The following is a 19,495-nucleotide window of genomic DNA, read 5'->3' as shown; positions in this document are numbered from 1 at the left end:
TTCTTGTACGTTTTACTCCCCGCCGGGTGGAAAGCCGACACACCCAAATACACGGTTGCATCAAAATGCCGAAACCCGGGATCGAACCAGGGACCTTTAGATCTTCAGTCTAACGCTCTCCCAACTGAGCTATTTCGGCACACGGTGTTGAAGGTTACCAGGGTCTACAAACTTGTAAATTGGCTACAAGGCAAAAAAAAAAGATGTTTTCATTCCTGATGCGTGATTAGTTTGAGAAGAGCTTAGCCTGTCTTAACTCGTCGAGTTTAATACGTGACGTGATTTAGCCCCTCAGTTGTATGGTTCCGTTTCACCCACGTGAATATACTCAAACCTACATTATGCATTCTCGTTAAGTAGAACGTCGACTTATTTCAGCTTGGTTTTAATTATCTTCCGAGTTCAGAGGCGAATGCCTTTAAATAAGTAAATCGCTGCAGTTATGTGAAGTCAGTTTGGTTCAAACATGCATAAGCCCCAAATGTTCATTATGAGCTGGAAATGGTGTAATCCACTAAAGTCTGTAATGTTGGCCACGTGACAAAGAAATAATTCAGACAATTCCATGTGAAAAAATTAGAAATTTAAAGTTTTTGTCAAAATGTTCGCAAAGACATTGTGTGGTGGACCACTAGAGGGCTCCACTCACACCCAGTGTAAAGAAAGTCTGTTGCTGTGTTTTGGAGCGAAACGTAGTCAGTTCTGTTGTGATGAGGAATAAAGCAGGAGTTAGAATCGAGAGTTCTCGTGTCGTCTGTGTTTACCTCCACAATACCATTTCTAAACATACTAATTAAGAAAGATAATTATTTCAGGGTAAAAATAAATACTGGGATCAACTTTTTTACCCATCTAACCACAACACAAACCACTGCTGAGCAATGATGTGTTTTAACTTTGTTAACGTCAAAGCTTGTAAAATCAAGTTAAAACTGAGGGTTATCTTCCAGTTTACATACGTTATAAAAACCTAAGCAAGGTTTTGAGCTGCCACTTGAGAAAGCATCGGTTTAAATGTGAGAAAAGCAATCGTTGATGCTTACAAAGTGTTCACTGCGTTTCCAAGTGCTGGGCAGCAGGTTGACTGATCCGCATGGAGAGTAATTTGTGTGGATGGAGCTCAGATGGATGCTCTCCAAGATAAAGACAATGCTGGATACCTCCCACGCAGTCCATGACATGCTGGCTGGTCACACGTTCATTGAGAGACTGAGATTACCAAAAAGCACCACTGAACCACGCAGGAAATGATTCCTGTCCGTGGCCATCTCCCTGTACAACTCCTCCAGCTAATACACTGTAAACACTGCAAATCGATCAAATGTGAAGGAGGTTGGGATGGCTACAAGAAATGACTCCAGCAAAAAGGATACACAGTTCACTGTTAGCATCAGAGCAGGCTAATAATTTTCATACTGGTAATGTGGTTCACACCACTCTCACCCTCAGAGCAGAAACATTCTTACATCCGTATGCTCTTCGTGGACTTCTCATCTGCTTTCAACACAATGATCCCACAGACACTTGTTGATAAATGACTGACTCTTGGACTGAGCTCTACAGGGACACCTGTATCATGAAGGACCCCACTCACCCAGCACACTCACTCGTTGTCCCCTCAGGCAGGAGGCTGAGGAGCGTTAAATGCCACCAGACTGAGAAACAGTTTCATTTCAGAAGCTGTGAGACTTCTCAATGCATAATGCACAAGAACTGTTATTGTAGCACCTTAATCACTACTGACACTTACTGACACCACCACTTTATCAGTGCTGGTCATCATGCTCTTTTGCTGCTACATTTCTACATCCAAACTCAGGTTGTTGCTGTTTTTCTATTATGTTTTATTTATGTATCACTTTTTAAATTCTGTTTCTTCGTTATTGTTTCTTTTCGCTCCGGGACCGTGTTTCATTCCACCTCATGTAGACATGTGATGCAAATGACAATATGGCTTCCTTGAATCATTTTGTTTCTGTGCGAAAGGTAAAATTATGTGATAATGTAATCCAAAATAAAATGTGTTTGTAAAAGCTGTGTTTTAATGGGGGGGGTGGGTGATGAATCTATCTTCATCGTAATGAAATGTTCAGTCTGATCATATAAATTATAAAAAATATAGAGAAAAATGAAAGTGGTCACATGTGGCTTATTTTGCTCTTCTCAGAAAAGAAGTTGCCAAGTAAAAAAAAAGAGAAAAATCAAGGAACTATTACTTTATCAATATGAATGTCAGCAAAGTCTCATAATGACAGAGATGTAATGTTGCAGTATTAAATGCCCCCCCCCCTCCCATACACGCACACACTCAGTTCTTCTTATTCTTCTGAGACTTTGTGCTGTCCGTTTGCCTCTGGGCTGCTGACAGATGTTTCCATGCATCCAAAATGAGCGCCAGCGGTATGACGATCCACAGGGTGTTCATAAACACAAAGTAGAACCAGAAGTAGATTGGATGTCCCAGCTCGCTGTGGGCGTAGCCATCTCTGTGCTCTGTGAAGAAGTAGAGTACCGCTCCATATGCCTGGCCTGAGTCAGATTACGTGAGAAGACAAAATAAAGCTACAATTAAGCAACAATTTATTTCCATCTGAGGTTGGCATGAAGATGGCTTCTGTCCCGTCTTACCTACTGAAATGATGAGCTGCAGGAGAAATCTGTAGGGCTTATTGGTTAAAAAGGCATAAACAGCCCAAAAGCTGAATGGACCCCACAACCAAGCAGTCACAGTCTCCATACAAACAGTAAAGTTATCAGCACTAGAGAGAAAAGAAACATCAATCGCAACTTTTTAAAATCATTTTTATGCACAAAATTGAGAGCAGAAATGAGCTTACATTGCATATCGACTGTCTCCCTTGCAGTACTCTTTCCCTGTGAGAGAAAAACATAAAACACATTGACCAGATTTTACACACACACACACACACACACACACACACACACACACACACACACACACACACACGACAGGTAGGTTATGCATTTTTCTAAACACATGTTCTCCGTTAGTACTCACACAGCTGTGACAGAAAGCGCTGATCTCCTGGAATTATATCATAATATAGCGAGAACCAGCCCTCGATTACACAATGGATGAAGCCACAAACAGCAAACCAGCACACAGCCAGGCGCCTCCATGCGCCCAGCCTGCTGGTGGCCTGGCCGGTGATCAGCCAGGTCACCAGCATAAACAGCCCAGACACAGAAAACAGAAACACCAGAATCTCTGACATCGACCGATCGTTGGCCACATAAGTGGGAATTGAAAGGTCCCGAGGCCAGTAAGGGTGATGAGATGCTTCAGAGGAGTCCATTATCTGTTTGAATACAGAAACATAATCAGCACTAGACTTAAAAGTGTAGAGTTAAACATTATATTACATTCTGTTCTAGTTAATTCACAGAGTTAAAAGTGTAGCGTTTTATGTGAGAAGTTCATCGGTGTGCTTTTATCCTTACCGTAGATGCCACCAAATGGGTGTTCAGCTCCACAGGTAATTTGACCTAACACACAGCAGGTCAGAGATTCACTGCTATCTAACATACCCGCGCACATAAACTCAAACGAGGAACTCCGTGCCTGGGGGACGTTACCTGTGGATCACAACAGCCAATCAAACATCTTTAAGCATAGAGCTATTGCACATGAGATCTACTGGCTCACTGATTGGCTCTTCCTCTCGGAACATGGACGTTGTCTATGACATCTACCAATGAAAAGGGATCAGCCCTCTTTTTCAAGGCGAAAGTCATACAATATTTTAGGGTAGGGTAGAAAATGGCCTTCAATCGGAAGATGCTCTATCTGATAATGATTTAGTAAGGAAATATTTACAGTTAACCTTTCACTCGCATGGACTGAAAATGACGAGAAACAAAATGTAGCTGAAGTAAAGCCCTCTTAAATATACAAACCTAACATGGAGTGCACCCATGTGATTTCCGATGATCATTTGGTCTAAATAGGTTAAAGGAAAGACTTGTAATTACCCTAAAAACCTTACATTTTTACTTTAAAGTATACGAAACAAAATTTGCTCTTTACGGCATAGTAAGAAAAAGAGTCGTCCCAAGCCGTGCCAGGGTTTTAACCCTGCCGTGACCCGGATTCGAACCGGGGTTGCTGCGGCCACAACGCAGAGTACTAACCACTATACGATCACGGCGCGCTACTGGGAGACATGCTCAACAGTGAAGCAGAAGCGTATATGTAACTGTGTGAGCTGCGTCGTCGAAGAGTGGTTTGACGTCTCGCGGCAGACGACTGCTGTTTAAAGTGACGTTGTGACCGTGTGCGGATCTGCTTTCCGTTAAAAATAGTTTAATTAATTAATATTCTAATGTGAGTCCTGCATAAATAGTTTCTTTTTTAATACTGAGAGTCGTTTTCATCTTAGCTAAAGTTTTTTTAAGCTGTTTTTTTAATGAGTTCTTCAGATGGTACCTGTCAAAGCTACAAAAAGGAGGAACAGTAGTAAATATTAAATGTCACTTAAATACTAAATATATGTACAAATAAGTCACAGTTTCATATATATCCTTCATCTATAGATATGTAGTCGGGGCCGTTATTGCTCCCATATGGTCTAGCGGTTAGGATTCCTGGTTTTCACCCAGGCGGCCCGGGTTCGACTCCCGGTATGGGAACTTCGTTTTTTTTTTTGTTTTTTTTGGTTTTATGGTTTTATCAAATTTGGAACAAAATGTTTTGTATTCATACTTTAATGAGATTCGACAATTTACTTAGTGACTTAGAAAGTCAGTGACTGTAAAACAGCAACAAAAATTTATGGGAAGGGTAATCTTAACAATATCTCAATATTATTGCTTTCGTACAGCGTTTCTTCGAGTCCATTTCCATAACAATACATAGGATTCCAGGACTCATAAATGATTCAAAGTCACACTTCACAAGTGTATTAGCGATATGTTTGGTATTAGTATTTTCTGTACGTTTGATATATGAACACGTGGTGTATACCACGTGGTTACGTGTCACATGACGGTACACGGAAGCACTCAACAGATTCTGTTCGGTTTACTCAAACGTTGTACATCAAAATAGCGGTAAAGACTACCCGCGAAGGAGGCTTAAATTGGCGCAGAGAGTGAGTATGGGTGTGTCAGAATCAGAGGAATCTTCTTTGTTACTGGACGAAAAGCTGCTTCGTTTCATGGAGCAGCTGGAGTTACTGGAGGAGAAGCGAGCCACTTTCAACTCTCTCATAGAGCAGGTACCTGTAGTGTCCTTGTTGATAAATAGCCAACATCAGACATTTAAGTTCAGTTTTTGCTCCCTAAGAATGTGTAGGTAAAAATATAGAAAAGAAATCAAAATGTATATGGCATTTTGGGCTGTAGGTGTTATATAATGGGAAATATCTTAGTGTGGTATATTAACAGACTTTAGGGCTATGTTGACTGTGTTTAAATTCCATAAAAAGCCATATAAGGATTTTCAAAAATAAATTTACCCAAAAAAGGTTTGTAATAAAAATGCTCTTTTTTTACATTCTGCCTGTATAATTTGACATTACCATTTTCCCCTCAGGGGTGGTTTTCTATGAGCAAGGCACGATATACGATGGGAAACAAACAAGTCTCTGCACTTCAGTATGCAAGTGAGATTGAGCCACTAGTCTGTGTTCAAACTAGGTGAGGAATCAGTAATTTTTATGAAAAATGAAAAGTCTGTTGATCACTTTAATTTGTTTAAAAGGCTCTTTTAAAACGTATATTTGTATGTAACAGGACACTGGACAATGGTGAGGTGCAATTCACCACTGAAAGATGTACACAAACGTGTCGTAAAGAGTCTGGAAAAGATCAGAGAGCTATAGAGGATATAGGACCTCAAGAAGAAGGTGATGCAGTATTAAAGATGTGTGTCGTTGATGTCTACTATTAACTCTGTTATTGATGACACTATTTGATTTACAAGGTGTCAGGAGAAGAAACAGACCAAAAAGAGAGATCGGAGAAAAAGAGGAAAGCGAGAGCACTGGTAGCGAGAAAGCTCCAGCTGGAAAACGTGACCAGAATCCTCAGCAAGACCCACTGAAGTGGTTTGGAGTTTTGGTGCCACAGTCTCTAAAACATGCACAATCATCTTTCAAGCAAGGTATGTTACATGCCCAAGGACATCTTAGTGTTATGGTTTCAGGTGAAACCTACTCTGCCTCAACTATGGATGAGATTATACTTTCAATGTCTGCAAATAGGCTAGGGTCTGCTGTCATCTGAGATGGAAATTTCATGATCGGATGGTGAGCACGAGGGTCCGTGCGAATGCAGAGAAATTATCTTATACTACACATGTGTCCCAGCTGGTTGACTTCACAGAAGTATAACAGGAACCATGTGGAGTAACATGTGACTACTTCTGGACATATATCAGATGAACCAGTCTTTGAATTTGATCCATATGTGCCAGTATTGCCATCTCAAAACAATGCAGCTAGAGAGATCGCAACCACAAACACAAAAAATATACAAATCTACAAAAATGACGATATGCATGAATAGCTTTTAGGAAAAAAAAATGCTACAGAGAAATAAAACACAGGAAAACTGAAAAACATAAAGAGAACACGTGCAATATAATCTGCAGCACATAAAACGCCTTTTTTATTATTGTGTCTATTACCATGTAATGCAAGACTCTAGATATGCAAACCTTAACTCATATGCATATGAATCAAGGTTTGCTTTGTGCAGCTTGTTAGAGATGAATAGAGGTTTCCAGAGTCCTGTGTATACTCACAGCACGATGGCTACAGCTTCTGTTGCATAAGTAAATTTGGATATGGGCAAAGATATTTCTTGAAGGTAGGAGAAAGCTCCTGCTGTTCTGCTGCTCCACCACTCACCAATTTAATTGTTGTTTTCTGTCATTACAGTAATAGAACTGTCTGCTGAGATCGCAGCACTCCAGGCTGCAGTTTTGAGCGCCAGACAGGAGCTGAAACACAGCTTGCAAAACAAGCACACTCGAGGGGAAAGGCTCAGCAACTCAGCTGGACAAGGTAGCAGACATAATACTTCTGCTGAGTCAAAGCAGGAGGAGGCTGAAAAACAGCTTTCAGCCAAGGACAGTCAGTAGATGATGCTTCAGGGGCTCGTTAACTAAAAAGAGAGCTTCCTGGTGGAGCTGGACGAGCAGATCCCAGCAGTTCAAGCTTTCTGTGGAAATCATTGGTAATTTATTTATTTCATCTCTTTTTTTCCTTTAAATTGAGATGGATGTGTTTGTGAAAATGGTCTTATTACACATGTTGTAAAATCATAAAATGTTAGCAGAACCTGTTTAAATGTTTTCAATAAATGGCAAGCAGTGCTTTGGCATAAGGCTGCCTGTTTTTGTGTGTGTGCTGTAACTAATTACTTTATGAATTGTTAATAAAAGTGTAACTTTATTTTATCAAACACAATCCATTAATTAAAAAAAGTTCAGGGTTGGCAGCTTGTGGAAATGTTTCATAGATGTTGTTTGTGAAATAGATTAGAAATAGTATATTCTCTGCATTTTCTTTCCAGACGTATTGCTTGTGGAGCCCAAAAATGCTGAATACTAAAATGTAAAAATATATCGAGTAATTATATACATGAAATATACAGATGAACCAACAATTTTTGAAAATGAAATCACATTAAATTAAAAAATATACCTCAATCATATTAAAAATGTCTGAACCTCTTTGTGTTGACTATTACGTCTTGTATTTATAGCCTAACAACAAGTCAACACACATTTACATCCCACGTCTCCGCAAAACCCCGTTTAAAAACACACGAAAAGCTGAAAGATGTGTTTTGTTGTGTTTACTGAATATTATGGAAAGTAAAAGTCACCGTGATTTATTGTCTTTAAAATGCGCTCAGAATTTTCACACCCACCATGTTTCATATGTAAAACACGACACGATGCTATGTGCAAGTCAGTAATGAGTGTTTTCTATTTATATTATTACCAAGCCAGAGACGCAGACCTAATTTACATTTTTGGGGAATGATGCTGTACATCCGGAGAAACTCTGGCTGTTATCATACCGACATGAGCATAATTGAAAACATTTGACCGAGCGCCACCACCCTCCGACGCCAGCAGTTTCACTGGGGACAGCCGAACATTACCGGGAACTACCGAAATGGGAACCGAAAGTCCCGTTTATTGTGTGTACTTCCTGGTCCAATTATAATACTCCCTATATGCCTCCGTGAAACGCAGCGCTTTGCGTCCGAACGACGGATGGGAGCGCAGAAACAACGGATGTGGCCTCAGTGTTATTATTGATGTGTCCAGACATCCGCAGCAGACTGTGCAGCCTGATCGTGGCCGATTTTGGACGTGCGAGCGACGCAACTCCTGCTCGAAATACAATTTTTCTTTTGTCTGCGCAACTGGGAGCAACATTTGTGATGTGTGATAAGGGACTGAGAAGTAAACACTCAGGCCTGCGCTCATGATCAGAGGCGAGGTGAGATTGATACCTCGGACTCAGATTGCCCTTGATTGCAAGTTGATTTCACTCCGGAGCGGAGGAACTGTCTGCTCCAATGGCGTCAGTTTCCAAGGTCTCTATTCTGGATTACTTTAACATTGTGTTCGAAGGGGAAAATGGGAAAATCGAGTCCAACTGTAAGGCTTGTGGCACCAGGATCCAGGCGAAACGGAGCGTCACGTCCAACTTCGTAACGCACCTTAAGGTAACCGAATAAAATTGTACATGTGGCTGTTAACATCTGGCTCATCTTGTTCTTGTCAGGATCAGCAGAAGCAGCTGGCTCTACGACAGCTCTGGAGGATTAGCTGTAAAAACCTGACTGTACAGGCAGTCTGTTGCTTCTCTGCAAGGGGAAACAGAGTGGAGGGGAGGGATGGGGGTTACCTATACCTTATCATCTCCTGCAGAAATGTACTCAGCATGCTGTGTAGAGGTATAGAAATGAACTATAACAACCTCATGCTCCTCTGTCTCTCTCCATTCAGCGTAAGCACCAGGCTATGTATGATGACTTTGTCAAAAGGAAGGATATGAAGAGAGAGGGCTACTCCTCTGCTTCCCTGCACAGTTTCAACGCCAATGGAGGGAATACCCGCTACACACTCCCTATTAGTGCTGGAGTGGGAGGAGGAGGTGGAGGAGTAGCAAGTGGAGTTGTTGGAGGAATGGGAACTCTTGAGGGAGGAGTAGGAGGAGGCTCTGGAGGAGGGGTGACCAAATTTGACAGACATGATCCACGTCAGGTGTGTTGTAGCCCGTTAGCGCTGGAGCTTGCAATGTTGCAAATGTAACAGATGATTTATTGAGACATTGCAGTAGAATCATTAGCTATTTTTAAAAAGTGCAATTTGTGGTGTTTCTTTTTAAACTACAGGTTCTGATTTCTGAGGCTATAGCTAAGATGATCGTGCGTGATCTCCAGCCAGTGTCCATAGTGGAAAATCAAGGCTTCAGAGAGTTGCTTCAGCTCCTGGAGCCACGTTACACCCCTGAGCCCCAGCATTACATCCAAAGCCAACTTCTTCCAGCCTACGCCTACCAGGCCCAGCTGGCCACCCGTCAGGCCTTGGCCTCAGCACACGCCCTTAGCCTCAGCCTGGATCTCTGGGGAGGATTATCTGGAGTCACTTCAGGGTAAGGAGGTAAAACAAGCCAGAAACTACAAAATGGAAACTTGGTTTGAATCCCTTTACTGAAGACTCCACTTCTCTCTCTCTATAGGTACCTTGGTGTCACCTGCCATTTTCTTACATCTGAGTGGCAAATGCGCTCAGCTCTCCTGGCGTGCCTTCCACTGACTGGTGGCAGCTCTGGGAATCGCATACTTTCCGAATTTGATGAAGTATGTCACTCTCATGGCGTGTCAGGCAGAGCATTTCGTGTTGTGGCAGACCCTCTCCTGCCGACGAGAACAAGCGGAAAGCCATGCTGCCTTCCCGGTTTTCTGCTTTCACCTCCTCTCGGTAACGGCCAAGATGGAAATGATGAAGAAGAGGTGGACGGTAGTAACAATGTGGAGCGAGAAGAGATCAGGAATGGCCACGGCGACGCTGGAGAAGAAGGAGAATGGGAATACACATGGGAGCAGGGTTTGGGCGTTTCTCGGGTGGACTGTTTCTCTCGCTCTCTTGAACAGTGTGTCAGGGAAGGGCTGCGCTCTTGTCCACAGCTCTCGTCCACACTGGCAAAGGCAGCCTGTTTCTACAACTACATTACCTCTGCCGTCCCACCTGAGAAGCTCAGCCAAGTGTTCGATGGTCCAGGGTTGATGATGGGGGGACAAGGAAATTTCCCAGAGGCAGCACAAGACTGGGCTGCTCAGCTTAAGGCAAGTTAATGTTAGGGTTGCATATTAGTAATGTCACCAAATAAACAGATTGCATCAGCTTCAAACATTTAACATGAGCAGTATGTTAAGCAGAAGGTGCACAAAGAAAGTGTGGCTAGCAAAATAAATGCATAATACCATTAATTCAAGGTTTACATTATGACACTGAGATATGACCACAGTCTTGGTTGGCATCGTTAATAATCTTTATGTATTTGTCTGCTTTGATAAAGGTCCTTCGGCGGCTGCTGGACTCTGTGGATTTCCTGGAGGAGATGAGCGGTCCAGGGGAACTGGGGCTGGGTGGTACAGAGAGAGCCCTGCTGAGGGAGTTCACGGACACTCTGGAGCCCTTCACTGAGGCCTGGGATATGGTGCACGGAGACAGACAAGCAGACGCACAGACGGACAGACATGTGTCTATCAGTCTCGCTCTGCCTTGTGTTCTCGGCCTCCGCAAGCATCTGTCCGAGACGTCCACCCCCCACTGCCCCTCCCTGGTTGTGGGCCTCAGCCAGGCTGTAGAGCGTCTCCTTGCGCCTATCCTGGAGAACCCCCTCTACATCACTGCCACCACCCTGGACCCCCAGTTCAAACTTACTTGGAGCAGTAACCCTGACTGGCACAGACAAGTTATCATAGAGGAGGTATCCAAACACTCCACAGCCTCCAGCCCCGTAAATCTCAACACAGACCTTCATCCACAGTCCCACACTCCTCCTGCTCCAGCTCCATCACCGATCTCCTCACTTTCTCGGCCCTGCAAGTTGTTCTCTTTCATCAAGCAGAGACCCACAACACAGGCCAAGAGCCTAGAACAGGAATTGGCTATCTACCTACGTGAGGAACCCACAGACGAGGAGGCTTTGCATTACTGGCGACGTAAAGCTATTGACTTCCCTCTGCTTGCCCAGGTGGCCAAGAGAGCTTTTACCATACCTGTTTGTGGTACTGTGGTGGAGAGCATTTTCACTACAGCTGGACGCTTCCTGCTGCCAGAGAGAGGCTGTGTCTTACCAAAGAACCTGGAGACGCTCATCTACCTCAAAGCCAACTACAGATTATTATGGACTTAGAGCTCTTTACACTTGCAGTTAAGTAACTTCTTGGATTCTAACCTCCATACCATTCTAAGGGAACCTGAGCTAGCACCATAACATAATCCTCATACTGCACATGATTTCATATCAGATAGAACGAATCACCAAGAAGAATTTCAGAGCTGCAACTCATTTTAATCCTCAAGATCGGTTTTCCCGGCTACAGCGGGCGTGGATGGCTGTCTGCTTCCCCTCGTAGCCTACAGACTATCGCACCACATGCTGTGGACTGAGTTTGCTGGAAGCAGATCCATACTAAAGCATTTACTTTGACATTATTTTGCCTGATCAGGGTCTCCAGACAACCACAGATCTCCCTCTTTCTCATGTATCCATCAGTCAACACTGACAAACCAACAATAACCAGCTAGTCAAGTTTTGCACACTGTAGCAACTCGTGTTTTTTTTAGCTTTAGGTTGTGATTCATTATTTCGATGCTATTTTTAAAGGAAGTCATCAACTGCTCAACAGTATGTTAATGCGCTGTTCAATCTTTGTTTTAACTATGTGTGTGTGTGTGCCTCATCACTGGGAGATGGTAATAAATTAGTTTCACTTACTTTAACGCTGCGGGTGTGTGCAGTTTGCAGATGTCAGTGAATGCACATGTCCTCATGTGACACGCTGTTTGTTATATACGGTGGACCCCCGACTTACGAAATGAATTTGTTCCAGAGGGTCTTTCGTAAGCCAAAATTCTTCGTATTTATTTTGAAGAAGACATGGATTGTGCTTCATGTAAATCATTTTGACCCTTATTTATATCGTCCTCTGTCAATCCTTCAGAGAAGAGGTGAATTTCATTTCATTTTTATTATCAGCACCCCCCCCTCCTTTTTTCAATTTCATGTGAACTTTGAGGAAGTGAAATGGGTTTGACCCTGTCTGTCACAGAAGACTAGCAAGGAATGACTGTTGGTGCCACGACAAAGATTTTTCTTTGTTGAACTTCACATAGATATTTTGAAATAATTTTGCAGAGCATCCCTATGAAGGAAAACAGGGAATAAAGTAGTGTGTGTTAGCCTTTTTTTGCTTTCTTACTCTGGGCTGGGCCTGCAGGGAGGCTGGGTAATTGCAATAATTCCATTACAGTTAAATTTGAGTCAGCAGGCAGGCAGCAGTCACATCCTGCACCCCCTCCCTCTTCCCTTATCACAGGCAACAAGCCTCACAAAATCTTATTTCTAAAGAACTGAGAAATAAATGTCAGGACTGCATGCAGCTACTGTACATTTGTTCTATAATACCACATTAAAGGGATGAAGCGCTTCAGTGCCTCAATTAAGGAGCTATGATCAATAAAGTGACCATAAACAACAGCATCAGTCAGTCTGAAGATGAACCCCTGATAGTGCTCTCACAAGGCTTACATCTATTTATTATAATTACCTGCAAAAAAAAGAGAAAACCCAGTGTAACAGTTTTTGTTTTTGAAAATCAATGTGCTAATCTGTGGGCGATACAAAGAGATCCCCTCATAGATCATAATTTGCTGTGATCTTAATGGTTATCACCCCGGGACGTCTCTGGATTTAGATATGGAACTAGATATCCGTGTGGACGTGCCACTGTGTTCATCTTTGAAGCGCGTGTTTTCCCAGCTTTCCATGGGTGTGTTGTTGTTGTTCTTTGTTAGTATATGTGGAGCAGCTTGAGGCACCCACCTGCCCCTCCCCAGCTGTGACAGCTCATCCATTTGAGTTAGACGACTGGGCTGGGATGCAGCCCTGTTGGTAATTGCCTCTGAAATGAATTACTTGGCAGACAGTGAGACCGGGGGAGGGGGAGGAAATTGTAATTGAACTGCCCCCTCACTCCCTCCCTGGTCCTTATACCTCAAGTTATTACATCTGCAGTGCAGAAGGACATTTTCCATCCGCACACAGACACACAAAATGCTCACACCCTTACAAAACCAATTCTTCCCTCTCCCCTGCACGATGGCCTCAGCAAAGCACCATATTGATGCAGGGTGATTTCATAGATTGATTGTTCACGGGCACATGCACACTAGGCCACTGCACACTCTTGCACTCTTATTCACAGCACAGAGACAAACCCTCTTTTACACACTGAGTTTGCATTTGCTTGTGCTGCTCTGCTCCAAATACTCTCCTATTTGAGGTGCCCTTTAGCTGGCCTTCCTAATGCCTAATGGGCTGCAGGACATCGGAGTTGGCACAAACAGAAGCGGTGTTTAGTATCTTGAAAGCCCTGGTTACCCCGTACACACAGACACGCACACTCAGCCAAGCAGTGTTATTAATAACCTGCCTGTTGCTGGCCTGCTGACAGTTAGAAAGCCTGATGGATTGAAAAGCACTCGTGCTTGAGGCGGCACATTTGTGCACGCTGTTTGGTTTGTCTTTCATTTGTTGGACATTGCCTAAATTATGGAAGAAATTTAAGGCTCGTCTTGTCCCTTTCACCACACGCACACACTGGCAGTCAGTCATGTTTGGTCATTTGGCCTTTTAATAGCCAGGCCACTGTAGGCAGGGGACTTAGTTAACTGAGCCACCTACCCCCTACCCTGGTCAGATATGCACATGTTTTGACTCCAACCTTAGCACACAATAGGTGCTATTTCTGTAATGCACTAGGGTCATGACTCCACTTATACCCTCCACCCCTCCCCATCTGTCTCTCTCTCTCCTTTTCACCCCTGCTCTTCATCCGACACCGTCACCTACTTGCACAGAATCATGGCGGACAGAAACAGCCGGTTCAGCGTCAAGAGGAAAGAAAAGAAGGCGGAAAGCAAAACGAATAGTGAGAAGGACAAAGAAAAGGAAAAGGTGAACGAGAATACGGCAAAAAAGCCAGAAAAACCCCAGAAGAAACCAGAGAAGGTCCCTGAGCAGCCAAAGAAAGATGAAGAGAAGAGGAATGGGGAAAGTGAGGGGGCAGCAGGCGCAGACGCAAAAAGCAGTGATGAAAATGGGGAGTTTCAGCCTATAGAACTGCCTCCGTTTGAGATCGTCACAGGGTGGGTAAAATTTACTGCGTATGCCATAAAGGAGTTCAAAACAGGGTGTCCCACTAACCTGTTTTAGTCTTTAACACAAGCATGTTTTATCTTATAGATGAAGTCCTTTCTATGTATAAGTCATATTGTTCTAAAGTGCATGTTCTTTACTTGATTTCAATGAGACAGGAAACTGGTGACTTGCACATGCTGTTATTAGCGTAGTGGTAAGAATAGGGATGAGTCACGAAGTGAACACTGAAGCCGGCCCCAGATATATCCCCCTGCCTAGCATCTGTTTCCCGTATCTGTCCTATGACTATGTGCTGTCAAAGCAAAGCGCCATCAACATTATATGAGATCTATTTTGTGTGATCCATCTGGCTCTCCTTGTGCAGTAGAACAGTAGATTATTAAGTGACAGGTGGAGTTGGCTGGTATAGGTTCTTTAGGCCATAACGTTCAGTCGTTGGCTCTTTATTTTTCATTTTATTTATTACTTTAGTTTGGATCATCACAAAATGAGCAACCCATGCTTAGGCAAGCAAGTGCACGTCTGCCCACCTGGAAAGTCATTTGTGACTTTTTCTCACATTGCACTGTCATGAACCACAATGAGAGGTGACAGAGGACAAACCTTTTGACCCTGATAATGAGAGCAGTTTCTGCCAGTAAACCACTTCCTTTTCGATTCACTCACAAGGCAAAAGGGCGTCTTTGTTAAAACTCACACTTTTACTCTACCAGGGAACAGATGAGCCCATTCTACTTCAAGTTTCAGTTCAGGAATGTGGAGTACTCATCAGGGAGGAACAAAACCCTCCTGTGTTTCAGAGTGGATGCAGCAGGAGGCAGCGCAGAGCCTCTGAAAGGTTACATGGAGGACGAACATGCCACCGCTCACGCTGAGGTGGCCTTCTTTGAACAGGTAATGCCATTGTGCCCAAATGTGAACTCTAGTTTTCTCGTTTCTAACTTCATAATACAAACTAGACTCAAACCTCGACTCCCACATCTGTAGGTGCTCCCTAATGCCTCTCTAGAGTGTGATGTCATATGGTATGTATCATCTAGTCCCTGTGTGGCCTGTGCAGCCAAGTTGGCCAGCGTCCTCCAGCAGCGCAAAAAGATGCGTCTTTGTATATTCTGTTCCCGTCTCTTCGAGTGGGAGGAGCCAGAGATAGTTGAAGGGCTTAAGGGTCTGGTGAGAGCCGGCTGCAAACTGCGAATGATGAAGCCGTCTGACTTCCTGTATGTGTGGGAAACGTACGTGGAGAAGGAGGATCAGAGCTTTACACCCTGGGAGGATTGTCAGGAGAACTACAACTACTATATGGAAAAACTGGCAGATATCCTCAAGTAGATGTGAGTCAGTGTGTGTGTTGTGCATGCAGTGAGCCACCATGCTGTTTTTGGTTCATCACAGGTTTATTTATAGATGGTAACTTGGTTTTCCATGTGGATTCTGTCCTCTTTCTTGTCACTGCTACAGATGCACGGACCTCCCCACCGACTGATCCACAAATCGCACTACTTGTGAAATTCCCACTGGCTGAATGCGTGTTTCTTGCAGTCACACGGTGCAGAATGTTGTTAGTTTATGCACTCTTGGCAACATTTTATACTTTTTATTAACACAATTCATGTGGAAACTTAAAATGCTTGAATTTTTACATAAATACATCAACTAATCAACATCCAAGTGGTTAGAAAACGAAGCAAGAAGCAAAGAACAAAAGTGACATTCATCGTTACGGTAAAAATAAAAAAAAAAAAAAAAAGCCTGTGTTACATCTGCTGACATCTGCTGCTTGCTCAGAGAACTGAAGATCTAACTGAAGAACAACGAATAAATTCTCCTCCACGTCATCGTACATGTAAAATATATACAGCAACTCAAAATGAACAGTGGTTATAAATGATGTTCAGCTCATAAATAATCTTTTTTCTATTTAACAGTGCCTTAAAATCCAAATTCATTCAAACAATGTGAATTAAACGATGCATAAATCCTCAACAGTTTTGTGCTTTTTGGAAATGTGTGTATAAAATATCTGTTCATGCATATTTTATGATATGTTTATTTTTTTCAGTAGCTGGTTTTTTTAAAGCTCTATCTCGCCCTGAAGACAGAGTACGTCTAAAACGAAAACCTTTCACATCAATCGTAATGATCTTCAGCTGAGTTTCAGATGTCCTGTGACTGCCACATCACTAGATCGCACAAAGATGTTGTTTTCTGGTGTGCACTGACCATTATAGCCTCACAGAGCTGAAGTACGTCTGCTGACTCATTGATAGGCCTGTTGTTGCTGCAAAGACTTCGTCATTCATTTTAGAAAAGAACTCAGCCCACCATTGGTTTCTGTTGTTTCCTGGTTGTCAGTCGTTGCAGCTAAAGACCAGGTTTGTGGAAAAACAGAGAAATTGTGTTTTATGTTTTAGAAACGCTGACACAGGATCATCATCACCACAGATTAAAAAAATAAGTGCATTAGCAAAGTGCATTTGTGATTTAAACTTTATTACCTTGGTCCTCCTGCTTGGTTATTGGTAAGGGTGTTGTTTCACTGCAGACTGTGCCATTCTCCTCCTCTTCTTCTGTTCAGACGGATTAAGAAAGAAAAGAATCAGCATCTTTTACGACAGCTGAGCGCTTATTTAAGTATGTCAATCAAATCTTCTCTGCTTACAGCGATTTTCTTACTTTTCAGTTTCAGACTTACTGCAAAATATGACATTTAAAGGAAGTATTTTGTTTCTCCCAAGGAAGTGATGTATTCTCAGTTTCCTCATATTACATAGTTACAAAAGCAGCAGATGAATCAACCATGATAACGACTTCTTCGAAAAAGGACTTATGTGCTCACTCATTACGAGATTTATTTATTTTTACCTTTAGCTGGTGCATTCAGAGAGGCATCAGTGATGTACTCAACCAGTGGACACGGCACATCTGCAGTAAGAGGAATAAAGAAGTTAAATACAGGAAGTCACACCTAAACTTTTATGTGCAAGTCGGTAGTTTCCCAGCCTTTCTTTTTTTTTTGTTTTTTGTGGCGGCCTCTATCTACAGCATACTTGGAAAGGGCGACCAAAACCACGTCACTGACATGGTGCTAACTTACCAGTTATCTTTAGCTCGGCCATTGTCGGAAACAGGTTGACCTCTTCCATTTTGTCATCACGACCATCTGTGTGAAAATTAACAGCTCAAGTTTTTGTGATACTTGTATTGATTTGGACATTTATATAAGTTGGGTGTCACCTTAGTACTGTGCTGATTTTGGATTCCATTAACCCTTTAAGATAATAGTTTATCTTTATGATTCACTAACTTACTGGTACGTAGTCTGTTTAATAATGTCGAGTGGGAGAGATGCCCAAGAAAGACACTTTGAGAGCAGTGCGAGGGTAAAAGTGCAGGCTGAATAGATAACATTTCTGCACCTGTCCAACCAAATGCAGCTGCAGATTTAGGTGCAAATCGTTTTTCTAAAGGTTTTTTATTTCACTCTTCAGTTTGCCCACTTTCTTTCATTCTAAAAGTTATGATGTTGGTTCTTACAGAGTTTTAGAATTTGCACAGTCAAAAAGATAAGAAAGCATACTTGGTTTGCGGAAGACTCTCAGGGCCACGCATCCTATCAAGACCGCAGCGATACCAAAGACGATGCAGCCAGAGATGGAAAGAAGCACCCGCCTCTTTAACACTAAACATTAAAACAAAACAAAGCACAAGATTAATGACAGAATATTATTTTGAGAGAAGATTCATAACTAGCAGAGCTCAGTTGTACTTACGAAGGTTCTTGGTCTTGAAGGAGTCACTGGATTTTGAGTATAAGGGTCTCTCATCAGCATGTGCACAGCAGGTGTAAGTACTCTGGTCGGGGTCATTGCTGGGAGTTACTGTATGTGTCACATTGAATGAATCGATTCGTTCTCCCTCTTTGAACCTATTAAAATTCAGTTTATTGAACATCTGCATTACTGCTGAATTTTCCTATAGGGCAGAATCTACACAGGGCACTAATAATTATGAACATTGTTATATTACCATGTGTAATGCATCCAGTTGTGCGTGCTCTCCTTTACTTCACATTTTAGACTCAAGCTATCAGTGGAGAAGACGTCTGACCAGCCAGTTAGCAGGACTATAGAAGCCTTTGGGCGCTCTGTAATAAACGCAACCAAGAAGTGAATAACGAACATTCAAAACCAGAAGAATGAAAGGAGGAAATCAAAAAACGTACCTTCAACGTCGAGCTTTATTTTGTTGTCTGAATCGAAGACCTTTCCTCTTTTAACTTTGCACTTATATAAACCAGAGTCTTTTGTTGTCACAGAAGTGATGTTGTAATTGTTTCCAGAAACTTTACCTAACTCTTTTCCATCTTTGTACCACAGATTCGTCCATCCAGAGGAAACATTAACGTGACAGTTAAAGGACACCGAGTCCTCAGAGTGCATCAAATTATGTGCCGGATTCTGCTCCAGTGTGACTGTCGGTGCATCTGAGGGTTGATAAGAATCAACAATGAGAGTTGTACAAGAGCACTGAAATACAAGTCAGACGGCGTACCTGATCTAAAGGTAAGACGACCATTAACTAGTCTGCACTGCTTTAAATATCCATTTTCATAACGAGAACACTTCTCTGCCAGGATGAAAAAACTTTTTTATTTGAGGTAGTTACAGAGTTACACAATGATGCTGCTCCATCCCTATGATGCTACAGTAAACACAACAACATTTTTAATGTATTTTTTAGTGTGTAAATATAATAATAACTTTATAGGACTTCATGTGAATTAACCGCTGACTTCCTGAAGACTTTATCACCTTTGCATTGAATGAGGTTAACATGGGTGTTTATGTTTTTATGGCTTCTCTAATTTTCAAGCCAACCTTCCCCCTCTGGTGTGAACATTGCACATGTAAACGGGTCAACACTCTCATAGTCTAACTGTTAGCAAGAGAGTCAACAGCCTTACATTTGCAGCCTTTTAAACATTTTTAATATTTTAAAACAGCAAAACACAGAAGTAGTGTCTGAGTGTTTATCTTTAGACAGAAGCAACTGAA

General features: G+C 42.4%; 5 protein-coding genes and 3 non-coding genes across 12 annotated transcripts in view; 4 read left to right on the top strand and 4 right to left on the bottom strand.

The window, feature by feature from the left end:
• Positions 1–66: 66 nt before the first annotated feature.
• trnaf-gaa lies at positions 67–139 on the bottom strand. Its single transcript has one exon. It is a non-coding gene; the product is annotated as a tRNA-Phe (tRNA).
• A 2,062-nt stretch (positions 140–2,201) lies between these two features.
• LOC102299831 (EBP cholestenol delta-isomerase) lies at positions 2,202–3,591 on the bottom strand. The gene is made up of 5 exons (XM_005914698.2): positions 3,463–3,591; positions 3,020–3,320; positions 2,838–2,874; positions 2,629–2,759; positions 2,202–2,529 (listed from the first exon to the last, which is right to left on the bottom strand). The coding sequence occupies exons 2-5, from the start codon at positions 3,315–3,317 to the stop codon at positions 2,309–2,311; spliced, it is 687 nt and encodes a 228-aa protein (XP_005914760.1). The 5' UTR covers positions 3,318–3,320; positions 3,463–3,591; the 3' UTR covers positions 2,202–2,308.
• Positions 3,592–4,097: 506 nt separating this feature from the next.
• Positions 4,098–4,169, bottom strand: trnah-gug. The gene has a single exon. It is a non-coding gene; the product is annotated as a tRNA-His (tRNA).
• Positions 4,170–4,578: 409 nt separating this feature from the next.
• trnae-uuc lies at positions 4,579–4,650 on the top strand. The gene has a single exon. It is a non-coding gene; the product is annotated as a tRNA-Glu (tRNA).
• Positions 4,651–4,985: 335 nt separating this feature from the next.
• On the top strand, positions 4,986–7,699 carry ccdc115 (coiled-coil domain containing 115). Its single transcript, XM_005914697.3, has 5 exons — positions 4,986–5,237; positions 5,555–5,658; positions 5,755–5,867; positions 5,945–6,124; positions 6,903–7,699. The coding sequence occupies exons 1-5, from the start codon at positions 5,118–5,120 to the stop codon at positions 7,103–7,105; spliced, it is 720 nt and encodes a 239-aa protein (XP_005914759.1). The 5' UTR covers positions 4,986–5,117; the 3' UTR covers positions 7,106–7,699.
• A 93-nt stretch (positions 7,700–7,792) lies between these two features.
• Positions 7,793–11,996, top strand: si:dkey-109j17.5 (zinc finger BED domain-containing protein 4). Its single transcript, XM_005914993.3, has 5 exons — positions 7,793–8,709; positions 8,993–9,250; positions 9,382–9,641; positions 9,729–10,335; positions 10,569–11,996. The coding sequence occupies exons 1-5, from the start codon at positions 8,560–8,562 to the stop codon at positions 11,409–11,411; spliced, it is 2,118 nt and encodes a 705-aa protein (XP_005915055.1). The 5' UTR covers positions 7,793–8,559; the 3' UTR covers positions 11,412–11,996.
• Positions 11,997–12,416: 420 nt separating this feature from the next.
• apobec2b (apolipoprotein B mRNA editing enzyme, catalytic polypeptide-like 2b) lies at positions 12,417–16,426 on the top strand. Its single transcript, XM_005914695.2, has 4 exons — positions 12,417–14,428; positions 15,155–15,335; positions 15,429–15,772; positions 15,900–16,426. Exons 1-3 carry the CDS (start codon positions 14,145–14,147, stop codon positions 15,768–15,770), a joined length of 807 nt encoding a protein of 268 aa, XP_005914757.1. The 5' UTR covers positions 12,417–14,144; the 3' UTR covers positions 15,771–15,772; positions 15,900–16,426.
• Positions 16,357–19,495, bottom strand: part of LOC102299204 (hemicentin-2) — a 10,157-nt gene continuing 7,018 nt past the window's right edge. For all 5 annotated transcript variants that reach the window (XM_042227204.1, XM_042227203.1, XM_042227201.1 and 2 more), the window contains 8 exons: positions 18,664–18,924; positions 18,468–18,585; positions 18,212–18,366; positions 18,019–18,120; positions 17,536–17,601; positions 17,304–17,363; positions 16,937–17,008; positions 16,357–16,802 (listed from right to left, as the gene is read on the bottom strand). In XM_042227204.1, coding sequence (XP_042083138.1) covers positions 16,738–16,802; positions 16,937–17,008; positions 17,304–17,363; positions 17,536–17,601; positions 18,019–18,120; positions 18,212–18,366; positions 18,468–18,585; positions 18,664–18,924 — 899 coding nt within the window. In that variant the 3' untranslated portion in view covers positions 16,357–16,737. The remainder of the gene's footprint in view (positions 16,803–16,936; positions 17,009–17,303; positions 17,364–17,535; positions 17,602–18,018; positions 18,121–18,211; positions 18,367–18,467; positions 18,586–18,663; positions 18,925–19,495) is intronic.

Source organism: Haplochromis burtoni, unplaced genomic scaffold (genome assembly GCF_018398535.1).
Source record: "Haplochromis burtoni strain Fernald_Lab_line unplaced genomic scaffold, NCSU_Asbu1 Contig_9, whole genome shotgun sequence".
Lineage (NCBI taxonomy): Eukaryota > Metazoa > Chordata > Actinopteri > Cichliformes > Cichlidae > Haplochromis > Haplochromis burtoni.
Note: the sequence above shows the minus strand (reverse complement) of the source record. Positions and strands in the feature narration are given on the sequence as shown.